The sequence below is a fragment of the Calliopsis andreniformis genome, chromosome 3 (genome assembly GCF_051401765.1).
Source record: "Calliopsis andreniformis isolate RMS-2024a chromosome 3, iyCalAndr_principal, whole genome shotgun sequence".
NCBI classification, from domain to species: Eukaryota; Metazoa; Arthropoda; class Insecta; order Hymenoptera; family Andrenidae; genus Calliopsis; species Calliopsis andreniformis.
Genome location: NC_135064.1, coordinates 24,389,010 through 24,415,902, shown reverse-complemented (window position 1 = coordinate 24,415,902; position 26,893 = coordinate 24,389,010). Strand labels below are relative to the sequence as shown.

The 26,893-nt window shown below is 44.6% G+C and overlaps 2 protein-coding genes across 3 annotated transcripts in view; both read left to right on the top strand.

Annotated features, from left to right (window-relative positions):
• The window catches only part of LOC143188829 (protein groucho), a 115,781-nt gene extending 95,043 nt beyond the window's left edge, over positions 1-20,738 (top strand). The window contains exons 8-13 of the mRNA XM_076393296.1: positions 17,080-17,205; positions 17,284-17,566; positions 17,864-18,122; positions 18,538-18,813; positions 19,476-20,079; positions 20,194-20,738. Coding sequence (XP_076249411.1) covers positions 17,080-17,205; positions 17,284-17,566; positions 17,864-18,122; positions 18,538-18,813; positions 19,476-20,079; positions 20,194-20,301 — 1,656 coding nt within the window. The 3' untranslated portion in view covers positions 20,302-20,738. The remainder of the gene's footprint in view (positions 1-17,079; positions 17,206-17,283; positions 17,567-17,863; positions 18,123-18,537; positions 18,814-19,475; positions 20,080-20,193) is intronic.
• A 3,173-nt stretch (positions 20,739-23,911) lies between these two features.
• Positions 23,912-26,015, top strand: Mbd-like (methyl-CpG-binding domain protein 2). Of its 2 annotated transcripts, XM_076393362.1 has the most exons (5): positions 23,912-24,144; positions 24,337-24,478; positions 24,808-24,861; positions 25,339-25,584; positions 25,808-26,015. In XM_076393362.1, exons 1-5 carry the CDS (start codon positions 24,014-24,016, stop codon positions 25,904-25,906), a joined length of 672 nt encoding a protein of 223 aa, XP_076249477.1. In that variant the 5' UTR covers positions 23,912-24,013; the 3' UTR covers positions 25,907-26,015. The 2 variants fall into 2 exon arrangements, with proteins under 2 accessions (XP_076249477.1, XP_076249478.1); XM_076393363.1 differs by lacking the exon at positions 24,808-24,861 and having other exon boundaries at positions 23,913-24,144.
• Positions 26,016-26,893: the final 878 nt, after the last annotated feature.

Sequence of the window (26,893 nt, the reverse complement as noted above, 5' to 3'; positions counted from 1 at the left end):
GGCAGCCTTACAGGCTCCCCTACCGCCACGAGCCCGAGGGCTATGAAATTGAAATATGAATGCTAATGGGGTGGTTGGCTCGTGTCGCGTCGTATAATGTTACTGATTGCTGCTACGTCGGTCTTTTACCCTTCCCCCCGTGGCCTCTGCTACGCTTCCGCGTTGCTCGTTCCGCTGCTTCGGGACCAGGCTGCGCGACGCGTGTTTCGCTCGCGTGTCGCGTAATTGGAACGCCAAATAATGGCATTTCCCGAGACGCGGACAGACGCGGCTGCAGTCGCTGCGGAGGATCTCGTAAACAGAGGAAAGACGTGGGTGGCTCCTCGCGTCGGGCCGCGAGCGCGCCGAGCATAGAAATTTATATTTGTTTGTTTATCCTCTGGCTGGATTCCGCCAGCCCCACGAGCGCTCGCGAGTAAACGTTTGCGCGGCCGAGTGGCTGGATTACGAGCAACGTGGCGCAATTTCAAATTAACTGGGATTCGAGAGTGAACTGGGTGTGCCCCGAAGAGTCTGTAAACAGATGCAGAAGAGTTTTTTAATGCTGGAATATTTGCAAAAGGGAACGTATTGTTATGTGTGTGGAGAGACTCGAGGGTGGGTGGTGGGAAAATGGATGGTAGAACTGTGTATACTGTTTTATTTCGTTTGGGAAATGGTCTTCTTTGGAACGATTTCTGAGGGAACTATTTGCGGTGATTGGCTGTGTTCAATCTCGAGTTGGGGTGGTGCCAGTATCGCGTCGAAACTGTTAAAAGTAATTTGTTGATCTCATGGTATACCGAAACCAGAAACTATGAGATATTATAATGAGTTATTTTCTAATGTTGGCAATAGATGAACACAGTCATAATCAACCTAAATTCGAAGAAAATAGTTTTCAATATTTTATTAAAAAAATCAGACACTTTAAATTTCAAACTGGAACTAGTACTTCCATCAAATCCTATTAACAAACAGCTTCGAAAGATTCTCATATTCTGCAAGATGAAGCTTCCGTTTAATTCAACAACTCATTGCCCAACTATGTACAGAAGTACATTCTTTCATCCTCCTCCAACTCCTTTGCGTCACGTTTCCCTTGGCAATCCCTTCAAGCGACCGATTCGAAGCTCACAATTTCTGGCAAAGAGAAAGAAGAAAGCTCGTATCTCGAATCGAAAACCAACGTCGAAAGAGAATGCGAGACGTTATTATTCGTGCACCGACAAGCTCCGTCTTGGCGTCCCCGAAAGAAGCTTTTCTTTGCTCGCCCCACCCCCATCGACCCCTCACCCCACTGGCGTTCCTTTGCCGGGGATCCTCGAGTCTTCTCGCGATCCGGAAAAATATTTCTCGGCACGAGGCAACGCGAAGCTTCTCGAGCTCTCGGCAAGGGGCGTGAAGAGGGAGAAGAGGAAGGAAAAAGGAAGGAAAGAGGATAAGTTAAGAAGGGGAGGGGGGAGGGAGGAGGATGGAGTGTCTGCTCCTTTCCCGTGTCTCCTTCACGGCTCGGTCGAGGTGTCGACTCATAACCAATTCATGAAACACCGAGAGGCGACTGTTCTCGAGGGTTGCAGGTTGAAACAGGGGGGTCGTGGAGGAGAAAAAGTGGGAACGACTGCGGAATATTTATTTATCGCCGTCACGACGACGGAGCAGACGTTTTTTCCGCGAAGGAGGACGAGTGCAAACTGACGACGCGGAGAGAGAAAGAGAGCGGGGGAGTAGGAGGAAGGTAAGGGGAGAGGAGCGAGAGGGGAGTCCCTCGAGTTGCACGAGCACGAACTTAATTGAATTTCACGATACTTACGCCCGATCCGAAGTAGCTCGCGGCAAATTGTCGCGAAAGCGAGTGGCCCTCGATGGCAACGGCAAAAGTGCTCGAGAAGCGGCGCCGCATTAATTCGTCCGCGGCGTCGGGGGTGACAGCGAGACTGCGAATCTCGTTCTCAAAGAACGCGAACACCACTTCGACTGCAACTGCGTTGATTGCAGATTTTCTTGCAAGCTTATAGATGTAAAGTCTTTTCAAAATGAATTTTATCTTGTGCTCCACGCCTCACAAAATATCAATTTTATTAGTTATATTTGTGGCTGTAAGGCCAAGTGATATAAGGCACAAATTGAATAAGTTTGAGTTGATGTCTTAATTAGAGATTACTAGATACAGTAGATTAAATTAAAAGAACTTTGAACTTTTACTTAAAAATAGAAAGATGTTGATGCTGATGTCTGATATTTTGTTTTCGACCACAGCCATTAGCTTCATAGAACATACTTCTCTTTTAGAGGCACTTCTTTCTTAATTTATTCGTGAAATAACGTCATAGAAATATTCACCTCCGCCGTTTTTACATTTAAGTCATTTAACAATAGACTCAATCGATGTTAAACCCTGGAGCAATGTTGTACCCCGAATAATCGCAGCTTTCAACGTCAATTAGTGGAGCGACAAAGTTCGCAGCACGAAGGGGGCTAGAATCGGGGCAATTGGGGATTTCAGGAGATCGTTCTCAGTTACGATCGTCGAACGCGACTGGTACACGTTCCAATTATCGATTTCTTCGTTTACAAAGCTGGCCTAGCGGCGAACGAATGTCGTTTGTGGATTTCAAGAGAGAGAAAGGGTAGGCCTCGACTCCTTCACCTTCCACTGCGTTGTACATACCCTCGAAAATCGGGCACAAATAAAGACGCTGGCCTATGAATTACTCCCCTAGTCGCGATTTCCTCAGCACACTGCCATTTCTCAATGCTTCGTTTCCCTGTCGATCGCGACGCCCTTTTTCCAACTTTTCCTTTCTCTCCTGCGCGCCAACTCACCCCCTCGCCTTCACCCTCTCACCTCGATGACCTTCCCTTTTTTTTAATCCCATCACAGAGTCGAGCGCACACCAACGAACCTGTCGTCCGGAGGTCGGTAAATTAAATCTCGAATAAAGTGCAAATAAACGAGCGGGGGGTTGGGGGTGACGAGGGATAGAGAGGTTACCCGGTGTCGCGGTGCCTAGTGGCTGGTGGTCGAAAGTGCGGCGCAAAAAAAAGCGGCGGGATGAGGGTGAAAAAACCTGGCCATCCCCGTGCTGTGTGGGGAGGGTGGGGAGTGTGGCGGATAAAAGAGCGAACCGACGCGAGAGTGTAATTTATTTTAATTAGAGTGGCTGCATTATGTAAGCGGGTGAAGCGTCGATGAAAGGGGTTTGGAAAGGTCGAGAGATCCTGACACCACTGAGTCCCGACCAACGTTGCCCCCTGCCACCCCACGTGACCCTCGCCACCGACCATCCCGGACTAATTCACTCCTGCTCAGGACCATCCTGATTGAACGGATGAAAAGACAGCCTGGGGGAATGGGGGTGTTTTGCTCGACTAGCCTCTCGTTCGACTACTCGCGACACGAGTCGTTTGCTGATTACTTTCGGGGAGGGTTGAAATGTAGTGTATCGGTTGAAGGCAAATATTTTCGATTATTCTACTTTCCCCGCCTCATTTGAAGTTTGGTTTAGGTGCCCCGTCGGTCGAACATCGTCACCCTCGTTGTTACTTTAATATCCTTCAACCCCTCGGCATGAAGACAATGCAAGGCTTTGCTCGTACCGAGGGAGGACTTCTTCCGTGGTGTGAGAGTTTTAATATTAAACTTGATTTGTCATGTTGATACTATCTAATTTTCTATTCCAATAATCGTAATCTCTATTTTAAAAGAGAATGCAGCTCCATCTCGTAATAAGTATTATTACATTTTTTCTATCATTTAAAATGTACCATGTGCATTTAATGAAACTTTTTCTCATTCGTACTTAAGGTAGAGATTCCAACTAAAAGAGATGAATTTAACCATTAAATGCCGGCGCGAAGAAACACGGCGCGATGTGTACTGGCACGAAAGAACAGAAGTGGTTCTCGGGACGCTACCCGCAAGCCTGAGACACGCTCATCCCCCACAGCAGAGGGTGGTTGTAGCAGTTCTCTCAGCGGACAGGGTAGAGAACTAGCGATCCTCGGCTGCTGCCTTACCGACACCTCTGATCTCGTTAGGGATGCATTAATTAATTTACAAGATGGCGGCGGTAGCAACGATGACGACGACAGTATAAGAGAGGCAGCAGCCACTGTGTAAAGTCGAGATAGGAGGGTTAGGGGTGGCACAGCACGTTTTAATTACTAATTGAAACGTTCCCCTACCTCGTCCTCGTCCTTTCCCCCGTAACCGCCCAACCCTCGCTGCTTCCTGCCGCTTCAATCCCATAACTCTGGCTTCCTCCCCTGTATCCAACCTTCTCGCCGCCCTCGATCTCTGTCTTAATATCCGTCTCCGTCGGGGGTACTTAATATTTTTAAATACTTTGCAGTACACCCTCCGACCGTCTTGTCTTTGTCCCCTTTACTTCCGTCTCGTCTCCCCTCGTTATATCGTGCCTCGACACCGACGAGGGATGGTTTCTTCGACCACCCCCGTCGTTCCCGCGGCCGACGTGCCGCGCTAGAATTTATGAGAAGGTAAATCCATAGCTGCCGCGAATTAATTAATTAAAAACATCACGCCGCCTTAATGACATTCGCTGCCGTCTTGTTCTCGCTTCCTCGCCTCCGCCCTCCCTGCACCCCCTGCTCGTTCTTCTTCAATCTTCCGTGCCTTCCACGGTCTACTAACTCCGCCATTCACGCCGATCCGTCTCGTTCCGCGCGAACATTTGTTATGGAAATCGCGGGTAATGTCGCCCCCTCTGTCTCGCCACCTACGACACGCCGCCCCCGCTAATGGCCACTTTTCTCGTTAACCGGAAAAAACAGAAGAAACGGCGTCACTCGTTTTTACGAGACTCTTCGAGGGATTGCTACCTCCTCGATAAATAATCCCTGGAGGATCCTCTCCATCGTTCGATGTTCGATGACTCGAGGAGCGCTCTCGACCTCCTAATGAGACGGGGAAGATTTGATGGGGGTGTATCGGTTTAATTCCAGTTTCAGGGGTTTGGAAATGAGTTATAATAATTAGTATATTTTATATTGGATCATAGCATGTAAAATGCATTACTTGTTGTAAGTATAAGGCATCTATTAATAGATATAGAGAATAGAAAATGCTCCTGTTTTATTTATTTTGTCGGTATTTAACATTTATTCTTCGCATACCGGAAAGTATGCCACACGGTCATTATACCTGCACTCACAAACACCTCATTTTCTCTCAAAGCCTCGAACCCAATATTGAAACCAAAATTACAGCATCCAATCTAAAACATCTACCGCGTCAAATCACGATCTCGCATAGAATATCACGGACATCAAGCGACCCACGTAGCATGAAATTCGACACGGAAAAAACGTGCCTGATCCCGGGAGGACCCTAACATCAGGCCCCAACAAAGTATGCACAGTGTATTTCAGCGTTAAACGTGACCGAAGGCCGCGCGTGAAACAACAGCCTCGGCCGAGTCTCGGTGGAAAGTGAACCGGAAATAATGGCGGTAATAATAAAATTCAGATTGATTCAGCGTGAAAGGGTACCCTCACGGCGGTGTATAAAAGGAAAAGGCACGCTCTCCGTGGGATTATTACAGCGGAGTCCAGGGGCTTGGTCGAGAGCAATTTCAACAGTGCCCCGGCGACAGCGGAATCGCTTCGTTTCGCTCTTTTACGATCGATTCGTTCGGCTAGTGCTTCGTTCCGCTCCGTGCGCGACGATATTTACGCGCTACGTACGCGACGAGTCGCGGCGAGTCGCGGCGAGTCGCGGCGGTCCAGAGAGTACACGCGCGCATGTTAATTTAATTGCAAACCGAGAAACTTGTAAAGGTTCGGAGGCGTTGGTCGTCGATTTTGTAAAGTTTGTAAAAATGTTGCCGGGACGGCGGAGAACGCCTCGCGGGCGTCAGCCACGGGCGGTGTGAATAATCCGCGATTCGTCTCGCTTTGGAACGCCGTAATTTGAAGCGGTCGGGGAGCTGCGACCAACGACTGGAACGCGACTTCGTCGGGAATTATGGTCAGTCGTATCAGGCGTTGGAAACCGTATCGATTTTCGCGGGGACTTGTTGCGTAGACTAATATTTCACTCTTCCGCGGAGGAATTTGTTCTGGGGTCATTTGACCTTGCTCTGACCTCGATTTAACCCCGTTTACAGCTATGGAAAGCATTTAATTGTCTTTTAACCTTGATTTGTCCGTGATCTACATTCAGTAATTGCCTAGCTATCGTTTGGCTCTTTCCTCATCTTGAGTAACCTTGAATCAACTTGGATGTAACATTCAATTTTTTAAATGAGAGGTTTTTTAAATTAATTTTACTATAAGGGGTTGTGAGGTTAATTTCCCCGCGACGGAATGATTGTTTCTGAACACTTATTTTCTTATTTTTCATTTATTACTTAGGCTTGCAACGTCATAAATAGGACATTATATGTTTAACTAATCACAGAGGGGTTAATAAAGTACAGAATCTCAAATAATTTTTTCAAATTCAGAGAAGCTGAGTTGCTCAGACTCAGGCGAAGTTACTTTCCTTCTTGTCGAGTTCAAAAAAATAGCCTTTGGAGTCACAGAAGAGCATCGGCGACCACTATGGCCTGGTTAACGCGCACGCACAACGACTCCGCGTCGGAGCCTTCTCTTTTACGACTCGCGGCACGTTTAACGGCCGACTAAGCTTTTTAATAATTCGCCGGCCGGTAATTAGTTCGTAATTTAATGAGGCGGCTGTAAAACTCCGCCTGGGGGCCACCGGAGGACCGACCGCCCCGTAATTACTTCTCCCTGTATATATTTCACGATATAATCATCCTGCTCTCAGGACGCGCCACATTTTTTCAACCCTCCTCGCCAACCGGAAGTACACATTATCCCCGAATCGTTCCCTCGAAATTGAAAAAAGAAAACAAGGGTCCCGCAAATCCCCCACAAATTCGCATCCCCTCCACGAATCTCGACTCGAATTCTCAACTTTGCACCCGGGTAATTCGGGACTCCCCCAGTCCCGCGTGCAATTCCAAAGTTCCGCGCCGTTCATCACGCGCGACGTAATCCGAATCGGCTGCAGCATTATGCTCGACACGCTACACGACATATTCACCCTCTCCACCTTTGTGCAGACTCGTCCGCGGTGTATACACGGTGCTGCTGGGAAGTCCCGTGTACGATCGAAAATCGACTAGACGCGTTTTCCCCAGGCCCCATAATTCAGCCATGTATTATCGATAGCAGCCAGGCTACATCGGTAACACGTGTAAGATCGAAAGTAGACAGGATCATAGGTCTCCGGCGGCCGCGCGCGGTTAACAAGATTCCTACACGCGATCCCGTCTCGGGGGCCGTTTCGGGTGCAAGGGGTTAGAGCCGTGGCTGTACGTGTCCCGCAAGGATACAGCGTTTAACGGGCGCGATACCACGATCCAGACTCCGTCCGACGTCTTTCCGCTGGAATATACTGCCGCCATAAATCAGCGGTTCGATCGGAGACGGCCAGCGATCGCGCTCGATCCTCCTTCTCCTCTTGCTCCCTCTTGCTCCCTCTTGGTCCCTCTTGGTCAACTGCCTCTGTCTTCTCTCGTTCTTCCTGTCGGCTCCAGCGATGCCGTGCCACCAGGACGCCCATTAGCTGGCTTTTTTGCTATGTGTAATGACCTTAAAGCGGCCACGGTTTACGAAGCCATTCGTTAGGGCCGGAGAACGCGTCGGTAATCGCGCGAGAATGCGGCTCGCCTCTCCGCGGGCATTGTTGCGTACGATCCTTTTTCCCTTCTCCTTTCGCTCCTTCTTTTCTTTGCTTTTTCTTTCACTTTGCCTCCTCGGCCCGTTTCGCTCTTTATCTTCTTCTTTCTACTGTGCCGGCAGAGGAGGAATCTATTTGGGTGATGGGCAGAGGGATAATGATGCCAGCATTCATTTTAGACTTGCTTCAGGTGGACACTTCGGATGGAGTTTTGGAACGGGGTTGAAATTTTTTAATATATTGTGTTCTTCGAAGTTCCGTGTGTTTTTGATAGTCTAGGAATTCAAGATTCAAATTCTTTTGTGTTCATTAATACTTTGTTTGAAGTCTATATTCTAGAATGAGGCTATAGATAATCTAAGAAATGAAACTATAGAAAAAAAAAGTCTAACATAAAAATTAAGATGAAAAATGAAGACTAAATACCAGTATCTCAAAAATAGAAGTATTTACGTATATCTACCTTACTTCAGTTTGCTTTACTACAACAAAATTAACAAGCTTAGAAATCGATCTACGCATGAAGTATTTATTGCTCCTTAAGACTGTAAAAAACGAAGGCAGTAATCTCCACGAATCAAGTCGGTTCTTTTTCCGACTCGACTGTAGTCGGCTCTTCTGGTCGTTAGGTTTCCTCCTCTTGCTTCTTGTTCCAAAGAGGGGTTAGGGGAAGAGCAGCCGAAGAAACAGGCGAGATAATAGGAGAGAAACCCAGCACCGTCGAGCACGCGAAATAAAGCGACGATCGTAATCCACCACGGGCTTTTCAATTACCGGAACTCTTCTCTTTCCGCCGCCTGTTCGTCCCTTCCTTCCTTCCCCCACTCCCACCCACGCCCTTCGTCTTCGGTTGCTTCTACTTTGCCGCCACTTCTTTCCGACTTGGTTGTCTCGTTCCATTCTACTTCTGCCTCTCTGTTCCCCGTTTGACGGAGCAATAAAAATGTTTCCTTGTTCCTCCACCCTCGTGGATATTCTGGAGGCACTTTATACATAGCGAGCTGGTCTGTTTACTCCTTATTCCTCTGTCGTTTCTTGCACCGACTTTTTCTCCTTCCTTGATGCACTGAAGCTTTGCTTTTGCTTGTTTTGTTTTCTGCTTCTCTTTGAAATCAAGAAGCATTCTGGTTTTACAATTAGATGTGATATGCTCTTTAGGTGCTCTTTTAAAGGCTTTTCTCAAAGCAGAATTACAAAATTGGTAGAATTTTGGCGATTCTATTGAAATTTTCTGGACTCTGTGGGATGACTCTTTGCCATCTGTTTTTTTGGAAATCTTTAAACACTGATGGTTTCATTAATTTATCTAAGTATATCGCGTGAAAAAATATTATATTTCACCATAGAGGGTTAGCAGAGAAAAAGTATATATTATTTTAGGAATAAAATGTACTTAAAAAAATTCGACTCCTCTCATAATCCTAATATCAAGAATCGATCACTGTCAGCGTACATAGACTTCCACATTTTCCAAACTCTCAATTCCCAGTTATCATAGCGCAAAAGCCTGAACCAACAACCCCCTCCAACGTGGCGTAGATATCGCCCCAGGCCCCATATATCACCTAAAAGCCCAGAAATCGCAGCCCTCCCTCGCGTCATCGGAACTCATCCTTGCTCCATGGAACTCGTAACCCGCTGAAGCTTACGACCTCGCATGGAGACGGTAGACGGATTTAATCTCCGAAAAATATCGAGTCGCTGAATCCGCAGCCGTGCAACTGTGTTCAGTTAGCGATCGTCGGTAGGTCGGTCGGCTACGAGCAATTTCCGCGATGCATCGTTGCGCCACCGCTACCCCGTCCTAATGGAAAAAGAAAAAGCAATCGTCGCGGTTTCTGTATTCAATAAAGCCCCGGAGATAGAGAGCCGCCGTATCGGTTCCCGCGGCCTCTGTGTTAGTGTGCGCGCTTACGTCCGTGCGATCCTGACCGAAAAAAGGGGCAAAACGTTGGGATAGCCCGCGGCCGAGGAAACGAAACGAAAAAGCGGGAAAGGGAGCGATTCGATGCATATTGCGCCGGTTGGCATTTCGCAATAGCGATACAGAGGGTCCATGGTGCGCGCGAGACCGCCGTAAAACCGTCGCTGTCGTGGTTAGAAGTAATTGGCCGCAACGGTAACGTCGATGGGAACGCGGCCGCTTCGAGGTCGGTCGAACGATAACGATAACAATAATATCGATCACCCTGGGTATGCGGCAAGGGCAAGAGACACGGGGGAGAGGGGTGTCGGCCAGGGGCGGTAGGGTACGCGGGGGTGGGCTAGAGCAGAGTCCTCGGGGTGGTGGAGGCGAAGCACTCTGGAGCGCGTTGTTGCATAAAATTGTAAAGCCCGGGTCGACGGTGGCGGCGCCGAGCCGAGATAGCTGCAAACAGAGGCGAGTTAATTTAAAAATGCAAATTCCACCGCAGGGCTCCCGGCTCGGCTCGTTGCGGGACGGGGTAGGTGACAGGGGAAACGAGAGAAAGAGGGTGTGCGAGGGGAGAGGCGCGTTGGCCGGTCGTCGAGAGAAAACAGGGAGAAAACAGCGGACGTCGAGTCGGCCAGAGGGAACGACGTCCCTGTTTACCATGGTGTATCTATAAATCATCCTGCCGTGAATTTTTGTACGATTCGCGACACCGGTCGTCGCGTGTAACCCCGAGACGGCGATACATCCGATGTTTGCCCCTGGGGTGGCAGAGGCAAAAGATTTTGTCACTCGATAGCCTTCACGTGATGGGGTTAATTCGCTGGTTATTGCAGGGGATAGGGATAGGGAAGTGTAGGTCATTAATTCTTGGGGTGGTTTTAAGGGGATATTAATTGAGATATTTCTGGGGGGATTTGATTATAATTTTATCTTCCGTTTTTTTTAATTGAATTAAAGCAAAGATTTTATTGGTTTAGTATGTTGCATGTTATTTATTAAAACGTGGAAATTATTTTCCAATTACTAGGTATTAACAGCGCGTTTTTATGATTAATTACTAGTTGTATAGTAATTATTTGATGTACAAATATATCTGATTGATGTGATTGCATTTCATAGATTGCAGAGCGGTAGAATATTTTTTCTCGATTAAGTTTACGATGCAGGCGAGCGTAGTCTGAGCGTGGCTGTGGACAGGCAGCAGCGCTCTGTCTGACCAGTAACCGTCTCTAACTACTGTGATGCACAGTACAATTTGTCGAACCTTTCTAGAGATTTACTTTCACAGCGATTAACTTCTGAACATTTCTGAAAACTTTTTGCTACAGTTTTATTACTCTTAAATCACTCTGTACATTAGGAAATCAAATTTTTATAAATCGAGGAAGAAGAGTTACTTCAATTTCAATGTAAATACATCTAACTTTTACATTTTAAAACCAAGCTTTTTAGTATCTTTTCAAATATTTCTAATACTACAATCCCTGCTCAATTGTTCTACAAACGATGGATCGACGCGCGATTTTTTCATTTCGACAAAGTGAAAACCGATCGTTATCAGCTGCGCGATTTTCACGGTCGATATACGATAAAAGTAAAAATAAAATTCGACTGAACGGGAGAGACAGCAGGCAGCGATTGAGGTAACGCTGGGGGAAATAAAAATTCGCGTTCACTAATTGCCGCGATGATGGATGCGCGCGGTGACCCAGTGACACGTGGTTGATTCTAGAAATCGGTTGCCGGTAATCCCCGGTGGGGCTATTAAAAATTCCATGCATCCTCGAGTGAGGTCGCCGTCCAATGTAGTCATGAGAACCGGCCGAATTACGCCTGCGCGGCAACTTGCCGATGAATCTTCTCTTAGCATATCGCCGTCGTGATTTTAATAAATAAGTCAGGGATAGCTGAACTCGAGAAAAATGTCGACACTGAAATAACATAGTTTATTAAAAATTCTTGGGACATAATATTGGAGTCCTTGACATAAGACTCCGTATTTTAGAAGACTCGTGTACAATATAACATAAGAATAGAAAACTAATAAATTGTATTATCACTGTCGAAAATCAAAGTAATTGTTAACAACTGTTTAAGGTTCCAAGACACATATTTAATAAATCACTTTTCGTCATAAATATTCGTTCTTCTAAAAGACAGTATCAGACACAAGGCCTCAACCCTCTGAAATGAACACGTTCTATATTTCACTTTCCCCAAAAAGTGTTTCATATCTGTAGCTCCGAGCAACAAGAGAAAATCTCAGTTCCGCGGTGAAAACGATTTTCTCACGTCGTGTCAGTTGAGAACCTCTGGGTGCAATCTTGTACCAACTGGGGTTTGCGGGGTCTTGGGAGACGCGACTCCGGTTCGTAACCTCCTCTCTCGGGGTCCTGACTACGACGAGGGTGGAGTGAGGAATAGGGAAACAGGCGGCGTGGGTTGGTTGAGGTGGAATACCGGGGGGTGAGTAGTAAGGAGACTACTTGCCGAGTAGGGGTAGGCGGGAAGTAAGGAGGAAGAAAGAGTAGGCGTGGGAGGATGGGGTAGTCGGTGGCTTGGGATATATCCGTAAGGTCGGGGCTGGTTCAGTGGTGTGGGGTGGCGGTGGTTGGGTTGAAACGAGGCGCCGTGGTGAAGGAGTCGCTCACTCACTTACCACCCTCATGGCTCCGACCACCAACCTCAATACCACGCACACCACCGCTCCTCTTTCCCTTCCTCGTCACTCCGTCCTCTCGACAACCGCCACCACCATCTCTGCCTGCACCTCTGTGCCTGCTGCTGGCTGCTGCCGCTACTTGCCAAGTTGCCTGCCTGCCTACTTGCCTGCCGGCAGACCAAGTCCTCCCTAACACTACAAAGTCTATATATCCACGGTGTACCCGACGGCCCACCCCGCCTTTCTGCCTCTCACTCCTTTTCAGGCCACCCCTTTGAGAGGTACCGACCCCCATATTGATCGTGGCGCGAGAACCCTCTTTGCTGGAAAGGTTGCTGCCGTGCGATCCCCGACGGGGCTAGGTGTAAGTAAACTTACGCGAATGAAGGTCGGTCTGCCACGCGTGTGTACATACCCGCTGCTTCCCTGGCCTGCCGAGCACATACGCGGAAACGAGAGGTGAGAAATGCTGGGAGACGGGGCGAGAACTCGTCCTGATGGAACATCGAGTGCGTTTGCTGTTTCAATGGGGTGAAGGAAAACGATGCGTTTGCAACGGGATAGATAAGGCCTCTGAATACACCTGCGGCGGGATCGAACGCTTTGTGCGAAAGAAAAGGGGCTGGGGATGTCTGGTAACCGATTCAGCCGGGACAATTCATGGTTTATGGAACAGCCGAACACATAGAGGAGGAGAACGTTAATATCTTAATGCCATTCTGTGTCTTTTCAATGGAAGCGTGTGAGGTGGTGCGTAGATGATTAATTCAGTTCCAGAGGGGACCATTTATTATTTGGGAAATATTTGGACAAAGTCTTTTGTTTTCTTTAAGTGGAGGTAAGATTATTTTATTGGTGGTCTACATGATCTACAAAAATCCTAAAAAAAATTGATGATCTACAATCGAAATTCAAATATATTACAATTTAAAAGTTCTTAAATATTCAAACCTTTAAATGTTGACCAAGACTGACCAGTGGTCAAGGGTGAAGAGTAGGAGGGGTTGACCAAGGGCTACTCCACTGGACTGGGCTGGGCTTTGGACCCCCTGGTACTGTGGTCCAGGATGGCCATCCTCCCTCCCCAGAGGGTCCCCCAAAGGGTCCCCCAGAGCCATCCGGACCCGCTAGAGGCCCCGGCGCGAGTGAGACACTCGCGGTCCTGCGGGGGTATTTATATCACCCTGGCTGGACGTGGGGCAACCAATTAAATAAGTTCTTCGGTGGGGGAAATTGCGAGATTAATCGAACGGAACATAATTTTGCGAAAAATTGATATTTTCGATATAATAATTATTGCAGCAACAATTTCTGCTACATCTATTGTTAATAACAATCGCATACAATGATTCGTGCAAATTAGTAACATTTGTAATTGTTAATTAACGAGATATAGAGAAATTTGCAACTTCACAATATTGAAATATCTCTATTTAACAAAATTTCATATCTTTCGCAATATTTAATGATTTATTATATTTTTTTAAATAAAAATACCTATTAACAAGCCGAAATATATTGTTTTAATATAAATTTTACAACCAAAATTATTATTTAGAAATATCATTGGGAATCTTTATGGCAATGGTTTAATTGAATACACTGTTTTATAAATTTATTTAAATAATTCTGGGTATTGAATTGTAATTTAATATGCCGTACATTTTCCAAAAATCGTAGAAATTACAAGACATCCAATAGACCGATCGAGTGAAAGTATCGTTTATATCCAGAGCACAAATCCGAGGACCATTTCGGGAGCAGCCCGAAGGAGCGGGACATAAAAATTCTATGACACGTCGAAACTTTGGCAACAGCGATTCATACGGTCCCCTTTATCCGCGGCGGAGTCAGCCGTTCCGATTCCACGAAACTTATCTCGCGCTAACCATCTTCGTACCGACATAAATCCAAGATCTTCGAGATTCCTCGCATTTTTATGATAATACCTCGCGCCACTCCGTATTCCCGTCGCAATGTCTCTTCCGTTCTTCCTTCTAGGGCGAGGATCGTTCTCGGAAATACCCAGCTGAGCTCCTTCCCTCCTTTCCTCGTCCACCCTCTGTCACTCACTCCCTCCCTCTCTCGCTCCCTCTCGACCGTGTTTCCTTTTACCGTCGATTTATCCTGGAAGAAGCGACGCGTCGAGGTGTGCTTGCACGCTCCTTCTCGTCAGGCTTTCCTTTCCAGGAACACGACAGTCGTAACCAGACCGACTGCCGTAGCTCTCTCGCCTGGATAAATAGTGACTGGCCATTACGGAGTAACGAGAGAGATAGGGGTGGCTTCTTCGTTCGCCTTGCGAGAAGAGGAAACGAATCCCGAGGTCCGTTTCGTCTCTAGAAAACTCGAGCCGAGCACGTAACACGGCTCCTCAGGGGATTCCTGCCTCTCTTTGAGAAGTCGTTGCCACGCAATAGTGTGCGTGTTTTCTTGCGTCCCCCAAGCCAAGGGAATCGGCCTGCCATTCTACACTCCCTCTTTTTATCGGATGAACTGACTCGTCCAGGGACGTTGCGCATCCAGTTGAATTTTTCGATGTCGTCGGATTGTCCTTGCCGCGTGCCTTCGTCGCGCTTTCAGCCGATGATATCTGAAATGCCTCTCTTTGATCCTCTGCACGGCCATCTCTCGCGTCAGGTGACACCAAGGCGATCCGTCTGTGTCAGGCTCTGCGCCTTTGCGGGATTGCTGGAGTGTTTTGTTCGCGAACCTCGATGGCATTTTAGGAGCTCTGCACTATTAATATCTTGCATTTTTACTTCTTTTCTGTGCTTTGGATTTTTATATGTTAAATTTAAGGAATTGTTATTATAGGACAGAGGCATTTCGTAGGGACTGCTTTCAATTATTTATGAAGTTAACTAAATTCTATTTTTCCCGCATTTTCAAATTAGTAAAATTGCTTGAACATTCTCAGCACACGAATTTCTCTACCAGGTGCTTTATATTAACTTTCTCTAATGACAGTCACAGATACCTAAGTCTACGTAACTACACAGTATAAGAAATCCAAATACTCTTTAAGAAATCATCAGAATTACCCCCAGAATATTACCGACTAATGCTCGATAAACTACTCGCACGCGATTAGTCAGTGGAGTAATTGAAAAAAAAACACCACTCGCTAGAGACGGCTTTCTAAATCACAAGTTGCCCTATTTTATTTCCTTTCACCCCAAACGCACGGGTCCTCGAGACACGGAGGACGCAGGAACGAAGGGGATGATACCGTGAGAGGCGTCGGGGTAATGGACCGAGCCAGAGGTGCCAGTGGATGAGAGACGAAGGGTAATTGAGAAGAGGAGATTTACTTCGGGGTCGAGAGAGGCTGCGAGAGGGTAGTTTACGATGTTGCTCTGGATAGGGGCGCGCAGTTATCGGGGACAGGAAAAGGGCTCGCGCACGCCCACGTTTATGTGGATGAAGAGGAAGAGACACGGGCATTCGCCGTATCGGCGACAAAACTGTCGCTCGTAAAACTTCCTGTCGATAATATCTCGGACGTTGAGGCACCTCGTATCTCGTAGCCATTGGCAGAGCATCGTTTTCGGGAGAACGTTTTCGTCGAACTGACACTCGCTCTGGGTTATCGTCTCTGCTCTATGGAAAAGAAACTCGAGGGGAAGATAGCTCCAGAATTAATAGACTCGATCGCTCTGAGATATAGGGGCCCAAATGGACGCGTAAATTTCGCTAAATAGATTTCTCGCTCGAGGGTGGCTTTGAAATTGATTTTTTTATCATTCAGATTTCTCTAATAATAGGTAGTACACAATGAGGAGACGCTGAATATACCGAGGCAATCAAAATGTCTGACACTATAATGCAATTTATTTTTCAAGAACCTTATATTTATTTCATAAATCGGTTAAAAACCTAAATCTCGATATTTCATCTTTATCACAAGAATTTCGTTAAGAGGAAGCCGTCTGCAAAGGAAATAAAAATAGCTAAATCCGATTTTTACGTCTGGCACCTTTTAACGGAGTCAACCATTTTCCGTATTATTTACCCTCCTATTTTTTCTCGTCGAAGAGGAACGTCAGAGGTGGCGGGTCGCGTAATTTAATCGCTTCCCGGAACATCGACAGGCAAATATTTTATTTAATCGGTAGATGGGGAAGAGTCGGAGCGCTCTAGCGTTTCGACAGTTTTCTGATCGACCGTTTTCGCTGTGTTCACTCCTGAGTATCCAGAGCGAGGAGTCGTCATAAAAAACTCTGATGAAATCGACGGGGTCGCATTAAGCGAGGCGAAAGTGGTCTGTATACGACTCCGGTGAAAGATTCCTGGCGATAAACCTTAACACACGTTTTATGGCTCCCTCCCCTGAGCTACTATCTCCGCCACGTAACCTGACAACGATTACTTTTATCCGACAATGTTTGCCTTCGATAAGCGATCGACGCTGTTAAACGATAGATCCGACCAGAGTGTGAAGATGTTTGCTCTTTATACTTGAGATACAGCTTTTGAGTGATTTTTGTAATCGATGGGAGATATGGTCAAGTATAGCGTGATTACGGAACAGATGGGGATTGGAGATTTTAGGTGATGTCACGGGCGCTGAGTTCTATTATAAGCACCCTCGAATTCCAAATTCAAACTCTGAAACTACTCATGTAACAATATTTGTAACTCGGAATATTTAACTTTCATTAGTAAGTAATTTAATTATTGCTTACCTTTTACCTTTGGCAGGGTCCCTGAACTAGCCCCTAGTTTAGTAATTATTTAGTAGCAATCTATCCACTTAAAATTCCTAGAAGACCCATATTTAATATTTTATTCCTTCTTCTGTTACAGAGAAACTCGATATCGCCAGCTGAACGAGAAAAATACAGCAGGCCTCGAAGCACCCCAGACCCCCAGCACCACGACCACCTGCACCTGAAGAAAATGAAGAAGGAGCAGGACAAGGACATAGGCCATGTAAGTATCCAGGATGGTTCTCCATGCCTCACCGTCGATGGTATACATTAATAAAGCCGTACACGTTTTCCCCGACAGCAAAGCGATGGTGAAAAGAGCGACCAGGACTTGGTGGTAGACGACGCCAGCGAAGGGCCGACGAGTCCCGCGGCGAACGGCACATCGTCGCCAAGGGAGAACGGTCTCGACAAAATGGGTCCATCCTCGGTGCCTTTGAGCAGCCAGGTGAAGAAAGAAGTGCCGCCACCCTCGCCAAGAAGTGGCACCAGCAGCAATGCCAGTACGCCCTCGGCCAAGAAGATGGAGGAACGGGAGAAGCCGACCACACCGATCTCTAAACCTGTCACACCCACGTCAGCGGGTACGTTCCTTTTTCTTGACATGGTAATCGATCTGGGAGTAGAGACAAGATCAAGTGTGCTGCGGGAAAATTTGAATCTGCTTAGATATTCTAGCTTTGAAACCTCTCTGAATAGGAAAAATAAAATTTTGAAATTATGTAGCAGGGAAAGATTGACTATGTAGAAGGGACTGAGGGCTATGCATTAGAGATAGAGGGCTATGTGTTAGAATATTAGAGATAGAGGAAGTTAGTTTGATATAGTTTGGAGGGTAGAAAAATACTTGGCTAGTCTGACGATAAATGTATGGTCGACAGGTGGTAGCAGTTCCGGGTCTGGTGGTCTGAAACCATCGAGTTCCAGCAAACCGCTGGTCTCGGCTTCGGCGGTCGGCCCTTATCCGCCACACTATCCGCCGCCACATCATCCACCCGCAGGACCTCATGCGGACATGTTGGGTTATCCTCCAGCAGCCTTGAATGGATATCCCACAAGACCGCCTCTTCAGCAACTCTACGATCCCCATGGAAGCATGAGGGCACCTCTTGGACCGTTCGGTGTACCCGGTGGCAAACCGTAAGTACTACCCTTACTTTCTTGATAGACGTCCATTCGTGGACCTTGATCCTCAAGAGATCTTCCAGGTCTCTGCTAATTTTAGGTGGATATTGAGAACGATAGATCTTTAGCAAGTGGAGAGAATTTTCCAGGAAGTGGATTTCAGAGAATAGTATAGTCTTTGTTCTAGAATCCCTTCATTAATAGATATCCACGTGTTGCGGCGTGGTTGGATAACGAATAGAAAGAAATTTAAAGGCTAGTGCCTGTTGTCGAACACCCTGTAGATTTTCATTGTAGCGCCTTTGTTTGAAGAATCTTAATTAAGAGTAATTGCATCTTTGTTGGACGAAAGAGGCAGAGTCGATGAGTACTTCCAGCAACTCGTTTCGAGGTAATGACGAGGGTACTATTGGATCTCTTTGTTTTGCAGAGCGTACAGTTTCCACGTATCGAGCGAAGGCCAGATGCAGCCAGTGCCCTTTCCACCTGATGCTCTAATTGGACAAGGAATACCGCGTCACGCGCGCCAGATAAATACCCTCACACACGGCGAGGTGGTGTGCGCCGTAACGATCTCGAATCCGACTAAATACGTTTACACCGGTGGCAAAGGATGCGTCAAGGTCTGGGACATCAATCAGGGCGGCAGCGGCAGCGCGAAACACGTTTCGCAACTTGATTGCTTGCAACGAGACAACTACATCAGGTTGGTTAAACGTTACCGCGGCACATGACGCATTAACTTTCCACTCCGTCTAGCAAACGCGTGTTCGCTCCTGAATAAATCCTGATTACCCATCACCGTCTGCTATTACGGTTACATTTAGGGGAAGGTGGATTTCCCAAACTAGTTCCCCACTTTCTTTTCTTTTGACTCTACTTTGTAGAGCAGAAACTCTTTTCAAAGCAATTGAGATAAATTAATTTTTGACATGCCAATGTAGCGTTGCTCGAAGAATCCTAATACTACTTTTCCAATAGGAGTTATGTAATTCTAATTTTCAAATTTTGTAGTTTTTAAGACTTCAGGTTTTTTAAATATTTAAAGTTCGAATACCTTTTTCTATTTATATTAAGTTCTGCTGACAAGAAGAGCCTTGGTAGCAATGCAGATCTATTGGTCTCAGGGCTCTTTTTATCAGTGAAGCATAGTATTGGCTTTGATTTTTATTTTCTGAGCTCTGAGTAATTCCATCTTGGTCTGACTAAGTCTAGACTAAGTGTTGAACAAATTTTGAAATTGGGTCTTTCTCAGTAGGAACATGTTCAAACTCAGCTATTCCTCACCCTATAAAAAATCAACAAAATTACCTAAGACCTAAGCTAACATTCATCAATTAAAACAATTCTTCATTTTCTGCCAAACAGATCAGTGAAGCTCCTCCCAGATGGCAGAACCCTAATAGTGGGAGGAGAAGCCAGCAATCTAAGTATCTGGGATCTAGCGAGTCCAACGCCAAGAATCAAGGCGGAACTGACTTCGAACGCTCCCGCGTGTTACGCCCTGGCTATCTCTCCAGACTCCAAGGTCTGCTTTAGCTGCTGCAGCGATGGTAACATCGCTGTATGGGATCTGCAAAATCAGTCTTTGGTCAGACAATTCCAAGGCCACACGGATGGTGCCTCCTGCATCGACATCTCTGCAGACGGGTCGAAACTGTGGACAGGAGGTCTGGACAACACAGTTCGTTCATGGGACCTCCGAGAGGGCAGACAGCTCCAGCAACACGACTTCACCTCGCAGATATTCTCCCTGGGTTACTGTCCTACAGGAGAATGGTTGGCAGTAGGTATGGAGAACTCGAACGTGGAGGTGTTGCACGCAACGAAGCCAGACAAATATCAGCTTCACTTGCACGAGTCCTGTGTGCTCTCGCTACGTTTCGCTACCTGTGGCAAGTGGTTCGTTTCCACTGGCAAGGATAATTTACTCAACGCGTGGCGCACACCTTATGGTGCCTCGATATTCCAGGTGAGTAATTCTTTGGTATTCTGATCCTCAGAACTCTATTCCAGGACCTATTCCTCAGAACTCTGATCTTCAATGGATGACTCATATCTAATGATTTCATTCATTTTGTTACAGTCAAAGGAATCCTCCTCAGTGCTCAGTTGCGATATTTCTACTGACGACAAGTACATCGTAACTGGATCGGGCGATAAGAAGGCCACTGTCTATGAAGTGATATACTGAACTATCAATCTGAAGGTAGACTCGAATGTTGGACATTATTGGATGAATTTCGCCTTCATACTCATGTCTGAGGAGAACTGGAGGACAGACCTCGCTTGACAGAAGGGAGCCTGACTGTTCAAGAAATACTTCAGAAAGATTCATGAAGAATGACCATCTACGTTAAACTTTATTTATCCAACTCTTTGGAAAGAGACTATTTTCTCGTCGAGTCGAGTGATACATCGGCAAGTGTTATATTTGTTAAATTTGAATTGCCTAGCAGCTTTGGTGGATGAACACAAAAAACAATTGAAGCTGTGAAGAACTGAAGTTACATTATATAGGTATAAATATATATATATATATATACAAAGGTGGCAGAACGTTTTAGCTATTTAAGATTGTATAGAGCGCATGGTTATAAATAGGCTGAAAGACGATAATTGAGTGATACTCGGCGTGTGATTGTTCTCTCGGGTGATTACGTGGAGCGCGATCGTGTACGACTTCGAAACGGGAAGTCGCCTTGTGTAATATGTTACTAATGTAATATAGAGTTTTACGGTTTAAGTGTCGTGCATGTGAGACTGCGAGAGATGTGAGATGCTAGTGCTGTCAGGCATGTTGCGCCAGCTTTATTGTGGGATTATGCTTGAACGATTCGCGAAGAGGAAAAGGGAAAAAGTGACAGCATCAAGCTAGTGTAGACTCATCAAACGTAGGAATGTGTGTCGTGTTGCAGAATTTTAAGATAATGTATCGAGCACACACGTAGAAGAAGACCGTCTATGGTGGATAGCGACTATAGGGCTACGAACATTGATGTAACTTCGATCATGCTGAGACGTGCTAAAGGAACCTGAGACGTTGCGTGACTCTCGATATTTGCATTAAAACGAAAAAAAAGGGAAGAAAAGAGTAATGATTTGTACTTGTACGCGAAAGCCTGAGTTAGAAGTTCGTTCTTTTCGTTGCTATTCTCTCGATCACCGTTATCGTTGTGACTATGTTCGGTAACACTAGAAATTTTAGTGAAAGACACGAAAGGATAAGGGAAAGCATGTTCGATCTCTAGACGATTTTAATATCATCTGAATGGAAACGAATGAAAGGAAGGTTCGAAGGTCTTTTTTGTCGCGTACCTTGATCTGTAACGCTGAAGGAGGAGCTGTTGTTTTAGAATGCCGCAAGCTTTCAGTACACCGTATCTTGTTCACAGCGAAGACTCATCTATGGAATGTATTTTTATGATCCTCAATCTTGTAATGGAATGATTATTGTTTAATGAATTAACGAGTATCAAGAAGGATGTCAGAGTCTCGTCCTATGGCGAACCATGTACGATGTACTTTCCATATTGTATCATTGCGAGGAAGCAAAAGTTTCACTCCTGTCCGCATGTAACAAAACCCAGAGACGTATTCGATGAAGTTAGAAGATCTTAATGAAGAAATGAATGATTAAGGATGCGCTCTGTTTGCTACCACTCCGAGGCAAGAGATGTATCGTACACAGATTAGAAACAATACGGGCTACGCTCACATACGACACGTTTCTTTGCGAGATATTTTTTGACTGTCCACGATGGCCCTAGGTTCTAACCAAACGTCACCCAGTCGACAAGATTATCGTCTGTAATCGTGATTGAATTTGTATATTTCGACAAGATCAGATTGCGCATTTGAGTACATACGGTAACAAAATGAAAAAAAACGGTTTCTTCATGCCTGTGGAACGGCGTATGAAAATTTACTAGTGTACTAGGTAGCGCGTTTATTATCCTCGGATCTGAATGACAAGAGAGCAGGGGATGCATAATGGAAAATTTATATTTTGTTACAGGATGACACACGTTTTACATTCGCTGTGATCGTCGAAGAATCGACGCTGCGTAATGTCGCGAGACTGTTGATGAAATCAAATGCTCACGTTTTATCGCGAGAAAAGAGCAAACACGGAAACACTAAACGAAATAAAAGCAGGCACATTTTCGACGAGCACAGCTCCGATGATAGACCAATAGAAACAACGATACCTCAAGAAGACTCAATAGTTAATTATCTCTTATGAATTAACTTGTACAGAATCGATATTCTTTTACAGTGAATAATTACGCATACCCACGCAAATGCATACACACATACATACACATATACACACGCAAAGACGCACCAGAAAGAACAGCAGCGATAAAAATAATAAAAAGAAAAGAAAACGATATAGCGACTCGACACCCAACGCGATAATCGACAAATCGTGTCTTGCGTTCACTGAATTGTGTCTCCGTGCTCGCAATGTTTGCGCACCGTGTGTACGAAAGTAAAGAGAATGCGTTTCTAGCAGAAGAAGAAAAAAAGACAAGTGTTAATCCTTTCCAAGCACAGTTCATGTTGTTCCTATAGCTACGCGAAAATTGTTTCTTTCGACAATTAAATCATCTATATCTATATACACGCGAAGTTTTCATACATCGTTACTTATCCCTCCCATTGTTCTTTTGTATAAATCATTGTTCTAGCAACTAAGTTACAAGTCTTATCCACGCTCAAGTTTCGCTTATCCTTATACAAATTTATTAAAGACAAATGTATATAGTAAACTTTTTAATAGCTTATTTCGCGTTTCATTTTAGTAAGAGTTTTCCTAGCAATTCGTACTGAATTTTAATCGGTGCGAATTAAAAGTTTAATTCACCTTGAAGAAAATAGTTATAATTTAATATCGAGTATTATTTAAGTAAATTCCTGATAGAAAATTTTAATAATAAAATTTATATATAACTTATTTGCTTACCAAATGCTTAAACATTGCGGGAAATACAAAATCTTGTACAAAGTTGCAAATTTCTTTATATCTCGTTAATTAACAATTATAAATGTTAATAATTTGCACGAATCATTGTATGCGATTGTTATTAACAATAGATGTAGCAGAAATTGTTGCTGCAATAATTATTATATCGAAAATATCAATTTTTCGCAAAATTATGCTACGTTCGATTAATCTTGCAATTTCCACCACCGAAGAACTTGTTTGATTGGTTGCCCCACTTCCAACCGCGAGAGATATATACCCCCAGCGGACCCCGAGTGTCTCACTTGCGCCGGGGCCTCCGGGGGGTCCGGATGGCTCTGGGAGATCCTCTGAGGAAGGAGAATGGCTTGGACCTTGGACCTTGGACCTTGGACCTTGGACCTTGGACCTTGGACCTTGGACCTTGGACCTTGGACTTTGGGTCTTGGGCCATTGGTCAGCCTTGGCTGACGCAAATGGGGATAAAAGAACCATTCGTGTTGTGCGATGTCGGTATTGCAGACCATGTGACAAAAAATCATATTTTATCACATGAAGTAAGGGAGTTTCCCCAGAGTAAATCAATAATATCAACAGTAAATAAAATCAGCAGTTTGATATAAATTATTACATTAAGAAGTTTTGTTATACTTTCATTTAACTTAGTGAAAGAGCATTGGAAGCTGACGCATGTATTTTGAAACATGCTGAAAAGGGACAGTGACTTGGGTAAATATTCCTTCAAGGGTCGAAAACTCGAGGCTGTACAGTGTCGCCCCCAAGTGGGTGATTACACTAAACTGATAACTAACTTGCACTGATTTTAGCGGACGCATCAGTATGGCCTCCGGTAGCTGGCTCGCAGCTCCATTTGCTAATTGTTTAAGTAATTTTCGGTGAACGTGTGAGTGTATGTTAAAATAAACACTCTGCCGAGATGAATATGTCAGTAGAGAAAAAGAAGTATCCGTCCGCGTTGCCAACGAATTGGCCAACGAGGGACGATACAGCAAGAAAAAGCCAAAACCAATTGTCATCCACGGGAAAAGTTGACGTTTACTACTACAGGTGAGTTGTTACATTTCTGAATTTTCCCACATTGAAACCTCGACATTATAAATCAATAATCTATCACGTGCAAGATTGAGCAAAAGTGTAGGATGCATGTTATATTGATCGTAATCATATTAAAGTATTTATTTTTGTTGATTCTAACCTCAACGATATGTGTTTATGACCATTGTATTTTTTTTTATTCAGTCGTGGAGTAAGAAACGACGCATCGTTGGTGCCACCGATAAGGCAGACAGCGTCCATATTTAAACAACCAGTGACAATTTACAAAACGCAGGAGGGAAAAGTGAAGGACATCAAGCATGGGAATCAAGAGAAACCAAAACAGGTTAGTGTTTTGTGCATTATATTGTTGAGATATCGAGATAAGTTTTGTTAGTGTTCTTAATTGTTGGAATTTTATAATTAAGTGGCAAAAATGTCTAAGTGATGGATTTTTACATTTTGTATCTTGTTTACCATGTTATTTATAAAAAAAACTCATAATGAATGTAAAATTTTGTCATTATCCCCTTCATGTGTAAAATAATGTCCCAAGAGTTTGTCACATGATCATCGTAGCTGTAAAATCATTAGAAACTGTAACATAACTTTTTATGGCATTTAACATTGCTCCTTATAAATTCTCATGATACAATCATCAAATCATTCATTTAGGAAGGAGCCGATAAAACTGATGGCAAATATGGCTCCCAAGATAAGCCTAAACAGGTAACATTGTTCGATGTGCTTATGGAATCATTGATTATGTGTTTGTCTCTTTCTCTCAGTCAATTTGTACAATGTTCTACGTGAACTATAAGTGCTGAGTAATCGTAATGACCATTTTAGAAACGTATAGTGCATGTTTGAATAGGACTTTCATACTACACAAACATTTCACAAAAATTTAAGGCTGTAACAAACACGATTCTTTATTATGTAGGAACTATCATGTTTCTTTTTAATTTTATCTGTCATTTATTTCTTATCCTTCGTTAAGTGTAACACATTCAACATGATCTTCAAGAAATTCACACGTAACTATACAGCGTAATTTTGCTTGTGACATGAAATGAACATACCTTGCTTTGGTAATTAGATTATTTTTGTGTGTTTTAAGCATCGTCATTCTATGTACAATATTATTATCATATCAAGTACAATATTCGTTATCATTGTACAAAGTTAATACTTCTAATCTTGCAGTTATTTTGGGAAAAGCGTTTGGAGGGTTTAAGAGCATGCGATCCGGATGGTTATGAGTTCGACGCAATGGATTTGCCGAAAAGTTTGAAGCCAGTTGGTCCGTACATTACAGAAGAAACTTTACTTCAAAGTGTCGCGACAGCGTTACACGTTTCGTCTCAACCGGTCACGGGTCAGACGGGTTCAAAAACAGCTTTAGAGAAGAATCCCGGGGTATTTCTTAATCCCGATCAACCCCTCGTACAGGTAGAATAGATATTTAGATACTGGATAGAGTGCTATCCCAAAATCGAGTCATGAAACTGCACCAGAATACGTGTTATGTGTTAACTACATTCACACCCTACATGTATAACGTAAATTATGTACTGGAGGTTTGAAAGGGTATACTGACAGAAACACGACATCGATTGCAACCACATCACGAGGTTATTACTTCAGCTGACGCATCAATTTACTTTTATTTCAGGCTGTCTCGATAGCGGACGAAGACATCAAGAGGCAAGAGGACAGAGTCGCCCTGGCGAGGAAGAAGCTACAAGACGCGCTACGGGCGGTTCCCACATAAATTGTACAATTCTTTTTAGCTGTATTTTCATTCGCTCACCCCTAGTCTTAAGTTCGTTATAACTTATGTCATACCGGTTTTGTAATAAATGTTTTGTAAAGAAATAAGCGTGACATCACGCTCTGTACCACTAGCAACTTTTACGACGCAAGCTTGCGAAATACCTGACAATTATTTCAAGATATCCTAAGCTATATTTCTCCCGATTTAATTATAAATGATTAAATCGCTCGGTAGATTTACGAGGTCACTCGCGCATTTGGTGAAATAATTTCGAGGAACGCGATAAAATCGACTACCCGATGGATGGAGGGAAAGGGTTCGGGGGCAGGTCAGCTGTGCCGTCATAAAATCCAATTTCTCTCTTTGCGTTACGAGCTGCTGATAATTCTGACGGTTAAACACCTTGGTTAGTAGCCATCTGCCCGGGATTTTCGGTGTACTCAGAAAATTTAGGAGGGTCCGTCCGTCACGAGAATTTGGGAATTCCTCGGATCACGGTTCGACAAAGTTGACGGGAAAGGAACCGCATCTGGCTTCGCACGAACCGGAAACGAGGTCGCACGAAATGATCCCCGACGCGAACGACACGGTTCCGTGCGAGGAAAAGCGGTAACGCGCGTGCAACCGAGCCATATGTGGTCCTATTATATTAATTGCGTCGCTTGGACACTTAAATTATTCTGCAACCTGTCGACCACCACAACATATATCTTCCATTAATGACATATTCCGTCATACACTGGGTTTGATCGCTAGAGCTATCACAAGATTTGCATAAAAGTTTGATAGTAATAGGAAAGGGTGTTTGTACAGGGTGTCTCAAATACAAAAGTGGTAAGTCCAGTGACTTCATATATTAATATTAATACCTTAATAACGAGATGAAGTAACAGTTATGTAAGTGTATTTTACATTCGGTGGGCACAGTGAGTTCATTTTGTCTGCAGTGATTTCTGACTCAAGTAGCGACAGTATATTAAAATA

Bases quoted from the DNA above. Each gene is read 5' to 3' on its own strand.
- Mbd-like (XM_076393362.1), top strand. From the start codon at position 24,014: ATGAATATGTCAGTAGAGAAAAAGAAGTATCCGTCCGCGTTGCCAACG. The intron at 24,145-24,336 runs GTGAGTTGTTAC...TTTTTTATTCAG, and splicing joins GTTGACGTTTACTACTACAG to TCGTGGAGTAAGAAACGACG. The intron at 24,862-25,338 runs GTAACATTGTTC...CTAATCTTGCAG, and splicing joins CCCAAGATAAGCCTAAACAG to TTATTTTGGGAAAAGCGTTT.